This window comes from Pipistrellus hanaki (assembly GCF_964339955.1).
Source record: "Pipistrellus hanaki genome assembly, chromosome: 2".
In the NCBI taxonomy this organism is placed as follows: Eukaryota; Metazoa; Chordata; class Mammalia; order Chiroptera; family Vespertilionidae; genus Pipistrellus; species Pipistrellus hanaki.
Window position 1 is genome coordinate 180,820,123 of NC_140504.1, and position 17,896 is coordinate 180,838,018.

Consider the following 17,896-nt stretch of genomic DNA (forward strand, 5'->3'; position numbering starts at 1 on the left):
TTTGCTGTAGTTGTCTTCTTTGCAGAATATTAGTTTGTGCAAGTTTGTGAGCAAATGAAACATACAGAGTTTGGCTCAATGTAAAGAACAACTTTCTAACAATTTTCTAATCAATGAATGGCCTATTTCATGAGGTAATGAGTTATGTACTATTAGAACTCTAAGCAAAGGCTGAATGGTCACTTGGCAAAGATACACAGAACAGAATTGTGTGTTAGGAGATTAAAGAGAAAATCTTAATGGTCCTTTTCTACTCTAAGAACTTATTTCATACAAAGTTTTCCATTAGATGGGATTTCATAACGGTTGGCACTTCTTTTTTTTAATATATTTTATTGATTTTTTACAGAGAGGAAGGGAGAGGGACAGAGAGCCAGAAATATCGATGAGAGAGAAACATCGACCAGCTGCCTTCTGCACACCCCCCACAGGGGATATGCCTGCAACCAATGTACATGCTCTTGACTAGAATTGAACCCGGGACCCCTCAGTCTGCAGACCGACACTCTATCCACTGAGCCAAACCAGTTTTGGCGGATGGTGGCACCCACAGCCAATAAGGAGGGAATATACTAATCGTGTGGTTGGCAAACTGTGGCTCGCAAGCCACATGTGGCTCTTTGGCCCCTTAAGTGTGGCTCTTCCACAAAATACCATGGCCTGGGTGAGTCTATTTTGAAAAAGTGGCGTTAAAGAAGTTTAAGTTTAAAAAATTTGGCTCTCAAAAGAAATTTCAATCATTGCACTGTTGATATTTGGCTCTGTTGACTAATGAGTTTGCCGACCACTGTACTAATAGACTGCCCTGCCCTCAAAGATGGCGGCACCCATAGCCAATAAGGAGGGAATATGCTAACTGACAAATGGCAGCATCTGGTCCCTCAGCCCTGCCAGGGCGGCAGGCACACAGCAAACTCTGTGCACCTGCCTCAGTCCTCTCAGCCCGCCAGGGCCGATCCAAGGCGCAGACAAGCCTCGGATGGTGGCTGCCCAGCTGCCCAGGGCCACCGGAGGCTCAGGTAACCAGGGCTGGCCGAATCTTGCGCTGCTGATAGTGGCAGCAGCAGAGGCGTGATGGGGGCGTCCTTTCCCTGACCGCCGGTCCACCTCCCGTCCCTGATGGCTCCCAGATTTTGAGAGGGGCCAGGCCAGGCTGAGGGAACATCCCCCACTTCAGTGCATAAATTTTCATGCACCGAGCCTCTAGTAATAGAATAATGGAGTTAAAGGATGAATTATATTATTATATCTTGTATCTATAATATATACATTATTGATTAAATGTGCCCAGCTGGCATGGCTCAGTGGTTGAGTATCAACCTTTGAACCAGGAGGTCAAGGTTCAATTCCTGGTCAGAATACATGCCCAGGTTGTGGGCTTAATCCCCAGTGTGGGGCATGCAGGAGGCAGCCAATCAATGATTCTCTCTCATCACTGATGTTTCTATTTCTCTCTCCCTCTCCCTCTCCCTTCCGCTCTGAAATCAATAAAAAATATTTTTTAAAAGTAATTTTCACATAAGCTAAGTAAGCCTTTTTATTATCCCCATTTTATAAATGAGAAAACTGAGCTTTTACTGGTTCAAAGTCACTCAACCTGTAAGTAATGGTGCTAGATATGAACCCAGAAATTAACTTTAGACTAGACTTTATTCTCCCAATTACTAAAATATTCTGCCTTTCCTCAGTTATTCAAACTGTTTCTTTTTTTAATATATATTTTTATTGATTTCAGAGAGGAAGGGAGAGGGAAAGAAACATCAATGACGAGAATCACTGATTGGTTGCTTCCTGTACACTCCTTACTGGGGATTGAGCCCCAGCATATGCCCTTGACTGGAATTGAACCTGGTACCCTTCAGACACTATCCACTGAGCCAAACTGGTTAGGGCTATTCTAGCTGCTTCCTATGTGATATAGACTGTTGTGATAAAATGGGAGAGACTGCTGAATGGGGGAAGAGATTAGAAAAGATGCTATAAAATGAGCAGTTGCTCATTGCTTTTCTTGTGACATTTTTTAAAAATGCCCCAATTGAGAAAGAAAACTGTATAACTGCATATTATCAGTGCCAACTATCTATTATATAAAAGAAAGTAAGTCACCTCATGAAAGAAAAAACAATGATCAATGCCCTAGCCGGTTTGGCTCAGTGGATAGAAAATTGGCCTGCAGACTGAAGGATCCCAGGTTTGATTCTGGTCAAGGGCACATGCCTAGATTGTGGGCTCGATCCCCAGTGGGAAGTGTGCAGGAGGCAGCCAATCAATGATTCTTTCTCATCATTGATGTTTCTATTTTTTTTCTCCCTCTCCCTTATTCCCTGAAATAGATAAAAAATATTTTTAATTGATTTTATTGATTTTTTTTTACAGAGAGGAAGGGAGAGGGATAAAAAGCTAGAAACATCGATGAGAGAGAAACATTGATCAGTTGCCTCCTGCACAAACTCTACCAGGGATGTGCCCGCAACCAACGTACATACCCTTGACAGGAATCAAACCTGGGACCTTTCAGTCCGCAGGCTGACACTCTATCCACTGAGCCAAACCGGTTTTGGCAATAAAAAATATTTTTTTTTTAAATTATCAAGCCTCTTCCACAGAGGCTGAATATAAACAAATTTTTTTTTTTTTAATCTGCCCCTCCAGTGACTAGGTGTGTGTGTGGGGGTGGGGGAATGAGGGGATTGTCCCTAGTTCCATCAGTTCAACTAAAGGGATCTCACAAACCAAAGGGCTGAGCAATCAGTATGAGTAGTATTTGATTGTTTAATAAAATCTTTGAGAAAAAAAATAAAAGGACCTGGCCTTGGCTGGTGTTTCTAAATGGTTAGAGCATTAGCCCATGCATCTTAGGGTCACGGGTTCGATTACTGGTCAAGGGTAGGTACCTGGGTTGCAGGTTTGATCCCCAGCCTTGGTTGGGACACATGGAGAAGGCAACCAATCAATGTCTCTTTCTCACATGGATGTTTCTCTCTCTTCACCTTCCCCTTTCCTCCCTTCCATTTTCTCTAAAAGTCAATGGAAAAAATATCCTCTAGTGAGTATTAACATAAATGAACAAACAAACTAACTAATTAAAATGACCTGGAATAAAAAAATTCTTTTGACTGATGTCTCAACAGTTCTAAACCTTTCATTCATAGCCTTATAAAACAAAAAAAGAAAAACTCACTAATCATTCAAGATTTGTCAAAGAAAGGGGAGTCTCCCTCTGATCTTTGGCCAAAAACTCTTCTAAAACCCTCTATAGTAACCTTAGAGTAACTGACCTTCCTTCCCTGTAGAGTCTGCCTAGAGCATCCTCCTCCTCCCATCTTCCAGCTCTCCCCAAACACAAACAGAAGGGCTCTTTCCTTGCTCCTACTGCACTTTATACATAATTATATTAGAGCACTAATCAACATTGCAGTGTAATTATCTTTTTCTTCTCTAGGCTATTAATTCCAAGAGGGCCAAGTCTCTACCTCACTTCTTTTTAAATTTACTATTCCTAATCTTCAAAATTAGCACCAGTGAGAGTTCTCGAGATAGGTTTGCTATATAGGGAAAGACACAAAGATGACAAAATATAGAGTGATCTTTTATGAGAAGAAATTATTTTGTAAGATCTCTAACTTCTGCATCTTCAGTGAAGCCCAGTTTCCCTTTAGGAGTCCCCCCCCATCAGCCAATAGTTCAGGATGAATGGGAGCTAGAGAAAAAGTCTAGCTAGCCATTTTGGTTTGCAATAGGTTTCCATGAACAAGGGATGACTCAACTTAAAGGATCAGGAAGGTAGTCAGAGCCTTTCAAGAGTTTTTATTCAGATGGCAAAGATGCAGGATGTAATTTGAAATGCCTGCTTTTTTTACGTTTAAATGCTAAAGACAAGAGGAAAATAATTCCAAATAAAAATCAATGATTTCTAAGCAGTACCTGCTCATCCACTCTACTGTTTTTCAGACAAAAAAACAAACCTCTGGCAAAAAAGTATAGGTCTGGTTACACCCTTCAACCATGGGGAACGTACTTTTCATGTACTGATATGAGTCTCTTTGGACCCCTCGTTAAGGTTAGCTCAGCCACTTTCTAGATAATATGGTTAGGCAATCCTTTGAAGTGAAAATTTTGGGGTATGGAAGTTATCTTTCTCACCAATTTGAGAAAATTAAGTGATATTATACTGGAAAAACAGTACCATCACATCTGTACATGCCATTTTTGGTTACCATGTTACCTTGGTTAGAATCCACTGAGTCTTTTATATGAGCAAAAACACTCCTGACATAAGTTTGCTTCTTCCGTTCTAGATCTGATTGTGAAAACGGTGAAACATTAGTCCTGGAACAAAGCAAACCAGAAGGAAAAACAGTCCATTAGAATTATGAGTATAGTGTTTTATTGACAAGAGATATATTCAATATATTGCTGATCAATCAGAACAACTAAATTTCATAAGCAAAATACTCTCTAAGATTCAGTGACATAAGATAGTCTTAGGCACCTGAAGCTGAAATCAAGTATGGAGTTGAGAGAAAAAAGAAGAGATCAACAATCTCCTGCTAACAACGCACAGGAAAGTAATGACAACTTAGTTCCTAGGAAAAAAAGCATTTGAGTAATTCAAGGTCAGGAAATAGCTAACTTCATAGAGCTACAGAAAAACTGAATGTGATAAATAGAAAAGAACCAGCTGGATCTGGCAATTAAAAAAATTGATGACCTTGGCAAGAACATCTGGCCCTTACTCATACTGACTCTGCACTATACTGAGGAGTCTGTGGATGAGAATATTGTGATAGTCAAGTTATTACGGTTCCAAGAAGCCTGACTTATATTCTCTGGTATAATTTCCAATGTGAGCAATTCAGTATGTTTCCCTCAAATTATGCAAACAAAAGAAAAAGAAAAACAGAAAAGGGACTTTAGCCTTATTTTTAATATTTTAAAATTTCAAAAGCAGAATACCTATACAAATGCACATGGATACATTTACAATTTTTCAAATATCATTGTAAGGAAGTCAATGTGACCCAATCTAAAAAACAGCTTTGCTAATTAAAAAGGCCCATGTAGAGACACTGCCATCTCCTGGCAATAAGAGCAAAGATTGAAAAGGTTGACCCAAATCTGCAGTCTCTATAAGAATTTTTCCCCAAGACAGTTGTAAATGATTTTCTACAGTTATATTTTAACATTCTTGTTAAAATTATTCTAACCTCCTAACATATCTGTGACCAGGCTTGTCCATACACAGGAAAAGGAATCTTACATTTATACAGTGCTTTCACTAATATGTCTTTTTCTAGTTTTCAAAATTATCTTGTGAGGTAGTGGAAAAGGCATCATTGGCCTCACTTTAATGACATAACTAGAGGCCCAGTCCAATAAATTCATTGGGACACACACAAACACACACACACAGAGTTCCCCTCAGCCTAGCCTGCACCCTCTCCAATCCGGGACCTTTCGGGGGATGTACGACTGCCAGTTTAGGCCCAATCCCGGGGATCAGGCCTAAACCGGCAGTGAGACATTCCCTCTCACAATCCAGGACCATTGGCTCCTAACTGCTCACCTACCTGCCAGCCTGATATCCCCTAACCACTTCTGCCTGCTGGCCTGGTCACCCCTCACTGACCCCCCTGCCAGCCTGGTTGCCCCTCACGGCCCCCCCTGAGAGCCTGATTGCCCCCAACTGCCCCCCTCTGTGGGCCTGGTTGTCTCTCACTGTCCCCCCTACCCCTCACTAACTCCCTTGCCAGCCTGGTTACCCCTCACTGCCCCCTCTACCAACCTGGTTGCCTCCAACTTCCCCCCGTGATGGCCTAGTCACCCCACACAGCCTGCTGTTCAATCATTTGGTCGTCCCTCACTAACCCACTTGCCAGCCTTGTCGCCCCACACATCCTGATGTTCAGTCGTTATTGTGAGGGCATCCCAATCAATTTGCATACGTATTACCCTTTTATTAGTATAGATGAGTCAGAGATCATTTGACTTGCCCAACATCACACTAATAGGTGGTGCTAGAACTTCAAGTATGCTTACTCAGGTTTTTTCCCCCCACACTACAGGGAAACTGAGGAGGAAACCAGAATATTTCATCACACTATTACCTTGCTTTGGTTTGCAGAACAGGAATGACTTTGCCTATTCTCTCAGGAACTTTCAGCTTCCCAGAATCCTTGTCAAGAACATCCTTTTTTTCAGAGCAAAAGAAATGCAGAAGGAAAGATGGTTCTTAGTAATAAGAAAATAACTTAGTTTACCATTTATGCAAATGCCCTTAAACTAAAGGCTTCAGAGGCATATCCTTATCCCACTGTGTACCAGGCACTATAATAGCTGCTTTAAATGAGATAGTGACTGCAATCTTAAGTGGGGGGAAGGAGGCTTAGAACCCTAAGCAGCAGGGATTATTAAGCCCATTTGGAGGAAAAGGAATCAGGCTCAAAGAGGTTAAGTAAATTGCCCAAGATTTTTCAACTCTTCTGAGGCTGACTTAGAGCTGGTACTACATTTAATATAGCAATATTAGAGGCCCGATGCGCGAAATTCATGCAAGAGTAGGCCTTCCTTCCCCTGGCGGCCAGCACGGGCTTCCCTCTGGCACCCGGGCTTCCCTCCAGCTGCTGGTAGGCACCCGGGACCTGGGCTTCCCTTGCAGCCCTGGCTTCGTCTAGAAGAATGTCCGGTCTAATTAGTATATTATGCTTTTATTATTATAGATAACCAAAGCTTAGGCTGAAGCCCAAAGAGAGGAAAAATAATACTAACATAATCATCAACTTAGTAATTATCTAATAAATGGTAATTTAATATCATGAATGTTAATGCAAATACACAATTACCCTTTACTCTATCATGAAGTATTTTTTTTAAATATATTTTATTGATTTTTTTTTACAGAGAGGAAGGGAGAGAAATAGAGAGTCAGAAACATCGACGAGAGTCATCGATCAGCCACCTCCTGCATGCCCCCTACCAGGGATGTGCCCGCAACCAAGGTACATGCCCTTGACCAGAATCGAACCCAGGACCCTTCAGTCCGCAGGCTGACACTCTATCCACTGAGCCAAACCGGTTTCGGCTATCATGAAATATTATTCACTCCTATTTTTAAATAAGAAATATGAGGGCTCAGCCATTGTGGCTCAGTGGTTGAGCATTGACCTATGAACCAGGAAGTCACGGTTCAATTCCTGTTAAGGGCACACGCCCAGGTTGCAGGCTCAATCCCCAGTGTCGGGTGTGCAGGAAGGAGGCAGCCAATCAATGAGTCTCTCTCATCATTGATGTTTCTATCTCTCTCCCTTCCTTTCTGAAATCAATAGAAATATAAAAATAAAAAGAAATGTGAGGGAACAGAGAGGCTACATAATCTGTCCAAGGTCATGGTATTAGGATTCAAACTGCAATTTGGCCAAAACTGGTTTGGCTCATTGGATAAGAGCATAAGCCTGCGGACTGAAAGGTCCCGGGTTCGATTCCAGTCAAGGGCATGTACCTTGGTTGCAGGCACATCCCCAGGAGGGGGTGTGCAGGAGGTAGCTGATCGATGATTCTCTCTCATCGATGTTTCTAACTCTCTATCCCTCTCTGTAAAAAAAACAAAACAAAAAAATACACACAATTTGTCTGAATACAAAGTTCTGTTGCTATACAGCTTCTAATGAAAATAATTTTTTATTTTTCTCTTCATCTTGAACAAATATACTTACTTTGTTTGATGAATTGGAAACAACTGGAAACTTCATTTCACAACTTGATTTATGTGATCCATTTCTCCAGGATGACCCTAAATGAGGAGTCTCTGAATGGTCCAAGATCTGAGTGATTACAGATGTAGGTTTCTTACTATCAGGCATACTTTTTCCAGGGACAGTTTGTTGAAAGTTATTACTTGAAGGAGAAGGGAGCAAGGGCCCATCCCAGGAAGAGTTATTGGGGATGATCCCCTCAGAATTAGTGCAAAGTCTGATCTTTTTTGGGCTAAGACCATCTTCTCTCATCCCTTCCCCAAGGGAGGAGCGTTTTTCAATATCTTTGGATGTATCAGTCTTGTCCTTATTAAGCATACTATCACAAGTTGTTGGATTAAATGGTGCAACAACTGTTAATTTTACAAGATTCTTTTCTGGTGCAAAGGGTCTGTTTAATGGTTTTGTAGGAGTTGGTCCCTGGCCAACTGATGTACTTTGAGGTGATTTGAAGAGGCCAGGAGTCTCAGCTACTGGTACACGGCTGTCCAATGAATGTTCCTCATCCTCATCTGATAGATCATCATCCCGCAAGTACTTCTCTATCTCTTCCTCCGTGAAGCTGAAATGGCCATCATCTTCTTCTCCTTCACTCAGGTCCAGCAAGGAGTCATCCAATATATCCTCATCCAAGGGACCCCTAGAGGGCACTAGTGGGCACATCATATCTGAAGAAATAGGAGGCAGATTCACTGAGGAACAGGAAATACTCTTTATACCAATTCCAAACTGCTCTCTAGAGTAATAGTGTCCTCACATTTCAAATTTTTAACACTGTGACTTGTAACGTGGAAAACAATTTTAAGATATCTAACTTTATCAGAATCATGGAAATACATATTAGAACGATGATACCTTTTTCCCTATAAATATGGTAAAAATTAAGACATAATAATCCAGGTTAGTGTGGTGTGCGAAAAAGCACTCTCATACTCTGTCAGTGAGAGTGTAAGTCAGCACAATATTTTGTGGATAGTATCTTGGCAATACCAATTTACCCAGATATTTCACTTCTGGAAGTTTATTCTACAGAAATACCTATACAAATGCACATGGATACATTTACAAAGATATCCAAAGCATCATTACTCAAAATACAGTACCTAAATAGTGAACAATCTACATATCCATCACCAGGAGATCAGTTAAGTAAAATTATGGTATATTCATGCTGTGTATATTTTAAACTACAGTAGTCTCCCCTTATCTGCAGTTTTGCTTTCCACAGTTGCAATTACCACAGTTTCAGACATGAGGTCAAGCGAGGTTCTAAATTATTAAATGGAAACTCCTGAAATAATAATTCTTTTGTTAAAGTATATTTTTACTGATTTCAGAGAGGAAAGGAGAAGCAGAGAGATAGAAACTTCAGTAAGGGAGAACCATTGATTGGCTGCTTCCTACCCGGGGTTGAGCCCACAACCTGGGCATGTGCCCTTGACGGGAATCAAACCTGGGACCCTTTAGTCCACAGGCCGAAGCTCTATCCACTGCACCAAACCAGTTAGGGCCTGAAAAATTCTTAAGTTTTGAGTAGTCTGATGAAATCTCGTGCCTTCCCACTCTGACTTGTCCAGAACATGAATTATACCTTTGTCCAGCATATCCACAATCTTTATGCTACTGTTCATTAGTCACTTAGTAGGTTATTGGAAGGACTGCCATGATATTTCAGTGCTTATGTTCAAATAAACCTTATTTTATTTAATAATGGCCCCAAAGAGCAAGAGTAGAATTGCTGGCAATTCATATATGCCAAAGAGAAGCTGTAAAGTACTTCCCAGGAAGTGACAACGTGTGCATAAAAAGGGAAAAAACAGTATATATAAGATTAGAAACTATCTGCGGTTTCAGGCATCCACTGGGAGTTTTGGAACATATCCCCTGCGGACAAGTGGGGACTACTGTATTTAAAGAGACAATGTGAGCCGAAACCAGTTTGGCTCAGTGGATAGAGCTTTGGTCTGCAGACTGAAAGGTCCCAGGTTCGATCCCGGTCCAGGGCATGTACATTGGTTGCGGGCACATCCCCAGTAGGGGATGTGCAGGAAGCAGCTGGTCGATGTTTCTCTCTCATCCGTGTTTCTGGCTCTCTATCCCTCTCCCTTCCTCTCTGTAAAAAAAAAAACAAAAAACAAGACAATGTGATCTGTATATACTATAATTGAATAATATCCACAACATACAAACAATACAAATATAATATGTAAAATGTTTGAATTTTCATAGTTTACACTTTTTAGAAAACATTTTATAATTAAGAATATTAGAATTGTCTTCCATACTGTGTGGAGCTGCTGGCGTGATCTCTGCCTCTGCCAGGAGACCAAATGGAAAAGGTTTCAGCTCCTGCTCTGTTCCTTTCAGCAGACTTGTCAAAGTGATTGACTCCCACCTTCCTGAAGGTACAAAGAAAATTAGAGGATCTTCTCATCACTTTCAACTCTGCTAATTACAAAGTCAACTGTATTATGCTTTTAAGATGCTCCATCTATTAATTTTCATCTTGATTTTTTTTAATACCAGAAAGTTAAATTTTAAGTCAAAACATAAAAGAAAAACCTTTAGAGAAAAAATTATGCAACTAAAGGACTAATTTTATTCCAACAATTTGTACTTTCTTAAGGTTATCATTTATTTGCTCCAGTAGGATGAATCCTGGATTCGGAGTCCAAAAACCTGGGTTATAGTTGTGGTTCTGTCACTAACTAGTTATAATAATTTAGCCACTTAACCATTTGTACTTATTTTCTCATTTATAAACTGGGGAACGGATGGAAAAGGGGACCAGGCAATGTCTAAGATTCCACCAAGATCTAAAAGTTACTCATGTCCACATATACAAGTCTCATTTCAATAGATGCATAGATGCAAAAATAGAAAAAAATGCAAACCCAAATTTGATGACTGCTATAACATGTGGAAGGATTGAGAGAGGTCAAAGGGAGATTTTGGTATCATTTTACTTTTCCAATTGAATATTTATATATTACTAGTTTAACTAAAACCTAGTTTTCAAACAGCTAATGATAAATTTGACCTATAATTATTTTCTAATGGAGAAAATGAGGGAAAGCTAATATTTTACATATTTCTTATAAACAAATGAAAAGCTATAAGAAATAATTAAACACTAAACTCAATAATCTGGGAAATTCATGATAGCCTTTTTTCTGTGAATTTTGCCTACCCCACTTCCTTCTAAACCACAACTGAAATTTTAGCTTTAGTTCATACCTTCTTACAGAAAACATAGTTTCTGAGTTACTATCATCACACAGCATTGAGCTAGATAATACATCTCTATAAAATTTCTAAGACATAAAGATATGATTTCTACACTCAAAGGATGTATAACCTTGCCAGGAGACAAGATTTAACATACACACTACTATGAAAAAATGTAAAATGGCATGGACAATAAAGTACCAAAGAAAGAGTTAGAAGGGAAGTAATTTCAGAATTTGAAAATTAAAAGGGACCTACGTAATGCACAGCATGGTGATTATAATTATCAACACTGATTTTATACTTGAAAATTGCTAAGAGAATATATCTTAAAAGTTCTCATCACAAGAAAAAAAACTTTAATTATGTGAGGTGGTGATGTTAACTAAACTTATAATTTTATAACTAAAGGCCCAGTGCATGGATTCGTGCACCGGTGGGGTCCCTCAGCGTGGCCTGCGGTAATCAGGTAAAACTCCGGCAATCCAAGGCCGCCTGCTGCTCCTGCCTGCCACTCCCACTTATCTCGGGCCCACTGCACCTGCCACAGGCTTGCGCCCAGTCAGTCCCAATCAGGAGAGGCTTGCATCTGGTGCCCTCGGATCAGCTGAGCAGTGCTCCTGCCGTGGGAGAGCACTGAGCAGGGGGGGGGGGGGGGGGGGCCGGCAGCTCCTGCATTGAGCATCTGCCCCCTGGTGGTCACTATGTGCACTGACCACCAGGGGGCAGATGCTCAATGCAGGAGCTGCCCCCTGGTGGTCAGTGCACATCATAGTGACTGGTCATTCAGTCATTTAGGCTTTTAAATATATAAATCATATGGCAATATGTACATATATCAAATCATTATGTTGAACATCTTAAGATAATAAAACTAGGGGGGATAATAAATAAAAGAGAGAACTAATTAAACTTTATCTTAGAAATGAGGTGGGACAGAAAGGAAAGAAATATTAAGTACCTATTATAAATCAGGCCCTGAGAGATATTTACAGCTCTAATTTAACTTAATTCTATAACACAGATCTTATCCAAGAAACTAAGGTTTCTGTTGTATTTAAACGTAGTGCTGCTAAGACTTTTTCTCTGATTTACCAACAATTGTTGTGAAAGTTCCAGGCACTGGAGCAGATTCCTCATTGAAGAGAAAAGTAATCTCTCTGCCCAGTGACTGAGTTTTTATAACATTATTTCTTTAGGCAGAAGTAAGAAAGTTGACTTTTGGAAATTTCTTTACATAAAGTTTGTGGTTGTCAAGTTCAAGTATCACAGACAGTATGGTTAAGCAGCTACATTTCTAAGAATCCCTTTCTGAGCCCCTATCCCCATTCTCACTCCAGCATCTGCTTGACCAAATGAGTTCAATATATTTTCACTCTTGGAAGACAAAAGTTCAAAGTCATAAAGTAACTCAACCAAGTACAGAGAACTAAGAATGCTAGAACAAGGATCCAAACTAAGGTATATTTCCAAAGGCAATGATTTTTCCTTGTGTATGTTTTTCTACCACCTTTGTAATAAGACTTGCCCAGGGTTGGTCAGCAAATGGCAGAGCCCTCTAAATTCACTACACCTTTTAATAGACATGAAAGATATGGACACTAATGAGGATTTTGGTGCCTTGGCAAAAATAATTTAAGCCACCTTATTATCACAGACTTCCTTGATTTCCCAGCTGAATGGAAGAACATCAGAAATATCCCTGAATGCGGCCAAACCTCACAAGAAAAAACACACACACATCATTACTGCACACAAAAAGGACCAATATCCTTCACAACCACTGAAAACATCAATTTCTATGCCATACGACATCCAGAGCCACAGAGCTGGCTCTTCCGAGCTTCTCTCATATAATGTTCCAAAAGGGCTAGGAGCAAAACAATACAATCCTATATAACGGTAGTAATCCTATGTAATAAAAGCCTGATAAGCAAATCGACCAAATGCAATGACAGAACGACTGTCACTATGACATGCACTGACCACCAGAGGGCAGTCGCTCAATGCAGGAGCTGCCCCCAGCCAGAAGGCCCCAGGCCAGCCAAGGTGGGTGCCAGCAGGGACCCCACAATCATCCCGACCATCGCCCTGCAGAGGGAGGCTACTGGCAGCAACGGGGCAGGCCAGTGAGCAGGCTGCCAAGGTGGGTGCCAGTGGGAGCTTCCCCCCTTCCCCAACCGCCCCACCAGTGGGCCCTGATCACTGGCCAGGCCTAAGGACCCTACCCATGCATAAATTTCATGCATCGGGCCTCTAGTATACATATAATGTTTAACCTGCATAAATCATTCTCTTCAAAATTTTAGTTCCTCATTTTAATACACATACAAGAATAACATAATAGTATAATGAATCCTACATACCATCATCAGACCCAATAACTACCATCAACCAAATCATTGCCAATCTAACCCCACCCATTTACCAGATTATTTTGAAGCAAATCCCAGGCATTAATCATTTCATCTGTAAATAACAAGAATTCATCATCATAAAATATCTGGTTCAGTTTTCCAATTATTTTATAAATGTCATATATATTTTTTTTTTAAATATATATTTTATTGATTTTTACACAAAGAGGAATTGAGAGGGATAGAGAATTAGAAACGTCGATGAGAGAGATACATCTACCAGCTGCCTCCTGCACATCTCCACTGGGGATGTGCCCGCAACCAAGGTACGTGCCCTGGACCGGAATCGAACCCGGGACCTTTCAGTCCGCAGGCCGACGCTCTATCCACTGAGCCAAACCGGTTTTGGCTGTCATATATTTTTTAAATATTTTTTAAAAATCATTATCCAACTAAGGTCCTTACATTGTAATTGACTGATATATCTTGTGTTTCAATCTATAGCATCCCCATTTTTTTCTTGCAACTTGTTAAAGAAACAATACCATAGATACATATATCATTAAATTATAAAAACATGCATAGGAATAAGAAACACCAAATTCATGCCAAAACCGGTTTGGCTCAGTGGTAGAGCGTCCGTCGGTCTGCGGACTGAAAGGTCCCAGGTTTGATTCCAGTCAAGGGCATGTACATTGGTTGCAGGCACATCCCCGGGAGTGTGCAAGAGGCATCTAATCGATGTTTCTCTCTTGTTGACATTTCTAGCTCTCTATCCCTCTCTCCTCCTCTCTATAAAAAAATCAATAAAACATATTTTAAAAATAAAATAAAATAAAATGTATTCTGTTGAGTTTAAAAAAAAAACAAAAAAAACAAACACCAAATTCAGCCCTGGCTGGTTTGGCTCAGTGGATAGAGCGTCAGCCTTTATAGGGAAGGATCCTGGGTTCGATTCTGGTCAAAGTCACATGCCCAGTTTATGGACTCAATTCTCAGTAGGGGACATGCAGGAGGCAGTCGATCAATGATTCTCTCTCATCATTGATGTTTCTAGCTCTCTTCCCTTCTTTTCTGAAATCAATAAAAATATATATTTTTTTAAAATTATTAAAAAAAGATAAAGCTGGATGGTGGGTATAATGGTACTCATTACTATACTTTTTATATGCTTAAAATATTTAATAATAAAAACATTTTAAAATTAGAAATCAGTGGGGATACAATGATTACATTCTGAAGTTTCAAATGTCCTCTCCTGTAAAAGGACCACATAATACTACTTCATGGAGTTGTTGGAAGAATTAGATAAGATCATGAATATAAAGCACTTAGTATATACATTATAAAAGCTAAATAAGTAGTTTACAGACATTATTTCACTCTATCCTCATCACCTCCCTGAACCCTTCAAAATCTTAAGAGAAACATAGGAATAGTAGGAAAAAAGAGTGCTAAACTGGTAAAAACTTCTCCTAGCCCTCGCATGTTAGGGAATTAATCCAGTAGCTCTAATCTCTTCTACATTAACCCAGAATTCAACCATTTGCCACTAAATTAAAGACTAGGCTGTATAGACATCTGAACTACAGGCAAATTCTGTAAATTAATAATGAAGTACCTTGTACAGGGGAACTAAAATTCAGAAACTTCAGCAATTCACTTCAAGTTTGAAGCTCAAAACAGATGAGAACACTCATCTGAAAAATGTAAATTGTTCACTGTTAACTTCGAATATAGATTATCATGAAGATAAATGAAGGCAAGTTTAGGAGAGCACTCAACATAAAGCCCTATACCAGTGGTCGACAAACTCATTAGTTAAGAGCCAAATATCAACAGTACGACGATTAAAATTTCTTTTGAGAGCCGAAACCGGTTTGGCTCAGTGGTAGATCATCAGTCTGTGGACTGAGGGGTCCCAGGTTTGATTCTGGTCAAGGGCATGTACATTGGTTGCAGGCACATCCCCAGTAAGGGATGTGTGCAGGAGGCAGCTGGTCGATGTTTCTCTCTCATCGACGTTTCTAGCTATCTCTCTCCCTTCCTCTCTGTAAAAAAAAATCAATAAAATATATTTAAAAAAATAAAATAAAATTTCTTTTGAGAGCCAAATTTTTTAAACTTAAACTTCTACCGCCACTTCTTCAAAATAGACTCTCCCAGGCTGTGGTATTTTGTGGAAGAGCCACACACAAGGGGCCAAAGAGTGCATGTGGCTCGGGAGCTGCAGTTTGCAGACTAGGGCCCTACACTAATGAAAGTTGATTTTAATGAATTTGTGAGGGAGGGGGGATCTCAGATCTCTAAAGGGAAGTTCCACAGAAAGCCTTAGTACTTGTCTGCCATCCTACCATCACCTGGCTTTCTTGGCACTTACTTTGTAACCCCCACCAAAAATATTCGGATCTCTTTATTTTTAAAGCAAGACTATTTTTCCCATCTCTCAAGTCTCTCTCTTAATTCCTCTGCTCCCCATCCCTCCTGTGACCCTATTCTGTCCTTCTATGTCTCTCACCTGTCCACCCCCTCCTTCACACTTCAGTTTACCACGCCCGCCCTCGCTGTTCTCTAACCTTCTGGTTGCAACCTCAGAAACTGGCTCCCTTTCTATTTTTATCATACCTAAAAAACCTACTGCCTTAGAGCACAGAGCTTTTATCTTTTGATTCAGGCCACTAAAACTGCAACACCAGATACCATCCCACATCCCTCTTTCTAAAGGCTCTAAAACCAAATCATTACCAAGCTGAATTTGACAAGGTATGGCCAAGGGGAAGGATTATTTTCAAGGGACAGGATTTCCCCACTCAACTTGGATTTCCAATTTTCCCCATACGCAATCCGTGTGAGGCACATTACACGAAAGGCACTACTCGGTAGGTTTTACCACTCTATCAAAGGGACATAGCATTCAAACAAAGTCAAAGTGGCCTAACATTATCTGTGGGGATTGCGCAACTCCCTTTGAGGTAACTGAAAAAGCTGTAGGACAGAAAAACAGCCCAGAGCTGGAAAAATCTGCTGCAAGTAACATTTCACTAGATAAGAGCCCCAGGATTCTCCTCCCATAGAGGCAAGGGAGACCAAATGTCCATGCCTGCAGCAACAGGTTTCTTAAAAAACAACAAAAAATGTAGGCAGGTTTGCTAAAGGCTGGAGCCTCTATCATAGTCACAAGACACTGGAGGTCAGGTGTGACCCATGACCCATCTAAGACCACACACCTTCTACTTGGCCCACAGTAAGTTTCCACCTATCTCAGAATCTAATCTAACCAGTAAATATGGCCGCATCCTGCCCGAGGAACTGAGCCAGCTCCGCCCCGGAGCCCCCACCTGAACCTTCCAACAGCCCTTAGGAAGGAACCTCCGTCCCTCACGGCGGCAGGCCCTGAGCCCTCCACAGCGCTGGGTCCCTTTCAAGCTTTGGACTCAGTCCCTCTCCTCTGTGAATCCTTTCACAGCCCGGGCTTGGAGGGAGCAAGCCCCCCGAGCCCCCCTACCCAGGTGAGGACGGCAGGTGGGCCCACCCCGCGGGCCCAGGCCTCCCCTCCGGGCTCAGGGAGGAATGGGTGGGGCGCCCCGGGTCTCGGGAGCCAAACCCACCCTTCGGAGGCGGCCCCCGGACCCCTTCCCGCCCTCCCTCCCGTAGTCAGCCTCAGCCTCCGGCACAGCATCGCCCGGGGCCAGGCCTCCGCACTCCCTCCTCCCTCCTCCCAGAGACGGAGAATTCCCGCCGCCCGCGGAGGGCGGGAGCAGCGCGGCTCGGCGCCCTCCCCTCCCCCCGGAGCGGGACCTGCCGGCGGCGCGGCCGCAGCCTCTCCCCGAGGATGGCGACCCCCCGCCCCGCCCCGCGGCGGGACCCCGGCCCCGCGCCCCGAGGGGCGGCCATCCTCTCCTCCCCCACAGCCCAGCGGCGAGAGGACCGCGGTCCCTCCCGGCCTCCCCTCCCGCCGTGGAGGAGCCGGAGCGGCAGCGCCCACCCGCCCCTGTCCCCCTCCCTCCCGCCGCCCCCGGGCTGGGAGAACCGACGCCGCTCCCGCCTCAGGCCGCCAACAGCCTCCCTTCTCCTCCGCAGGGTGAGGGGCGCCCAGAGCCCGCCGACGTGGAGGTGGGGGCAGGGACACTCCCCCCTCCCGCCGCCATCACCTCAGGGACGAAAAACGAGCCGCCCTCCCAGCAGGGCGAGGGCCTCCCAACCCCTCAACGGGGCGGACGGCGGCGGACGTGGTCCCCTGAAGAAGCAACAGGCGCCCCCATCCTCCTCCCGGCCGGGGAGTGCCGACCCCCTCGCCCCTCGCCCCTCCCGCACTTCACCTCCGGAAGCGGGGCCGAAGCCTGGGCGAAGACCTCGCCTCACTCCGCCCCCTGCGCCATTTTATCGCCCCTCTCCCCGACCTCCCCCACCCGAGGCAGCCCGGGCAGCGCCAGGGGGGCGGGCACACAGGCGATGATTGGCAGGGCGGCGCCCCGCCCCTTAGGGGGTGGAGCTTCGCGCAGGCGCCGCAACCCCTCCCTCTGCACCGCCTACCCCGACTACTGGCTCCGCCTCGTCTCG

The 17,896-nt window shown here is 42.8% G+C and overlaps 1 protein-coding gene across 3 annotated transcripts in view; it reads right to left on the reverse strand.

Moving 5' to 3' along the window:
• S100PBP (S100P binding protein) overlaps positions 1-17,896 on the reverse strand; it is a 36,444-nt gene that overhangs the window by 17,186 nt on the left and 1,362 nt on the right. Inside the window, exons 1-5 of one of the 3 annotated variants that reach the window (XM_084873117.1) lie at positions 17,656-17,788; positions 10,037-10,150; positions 7,713-8,419; positions 6,108-6,190; positions 4,226-4,329 (exon numbers count right to left, since the gene is read on the reverse strand). In XM_084873117.1, coding sequence (XP_084729243.1) covers positions 4,226-4,329; positions 6,108-6,190; positions 7,713-8,417 — 892 coding nt within the window. In that variant the 5' untranslated portion in view covers positions 8,418-8,419; positions 10,037-10,150; positions 17,656-17,788. Of the gene's footprint in view, positions 1-4,225; positions 4,330-6,107; positions 6,191-7,712; positions 8,420-10,036; positions 10,151-17,487; positions 17,633-17,655; positions 17,789-17,896 lie in introns of those variants that run through there. The other 2 variants (XM_084873118.1, XM_084873119.1) reach the window with 2 other exon arrangements.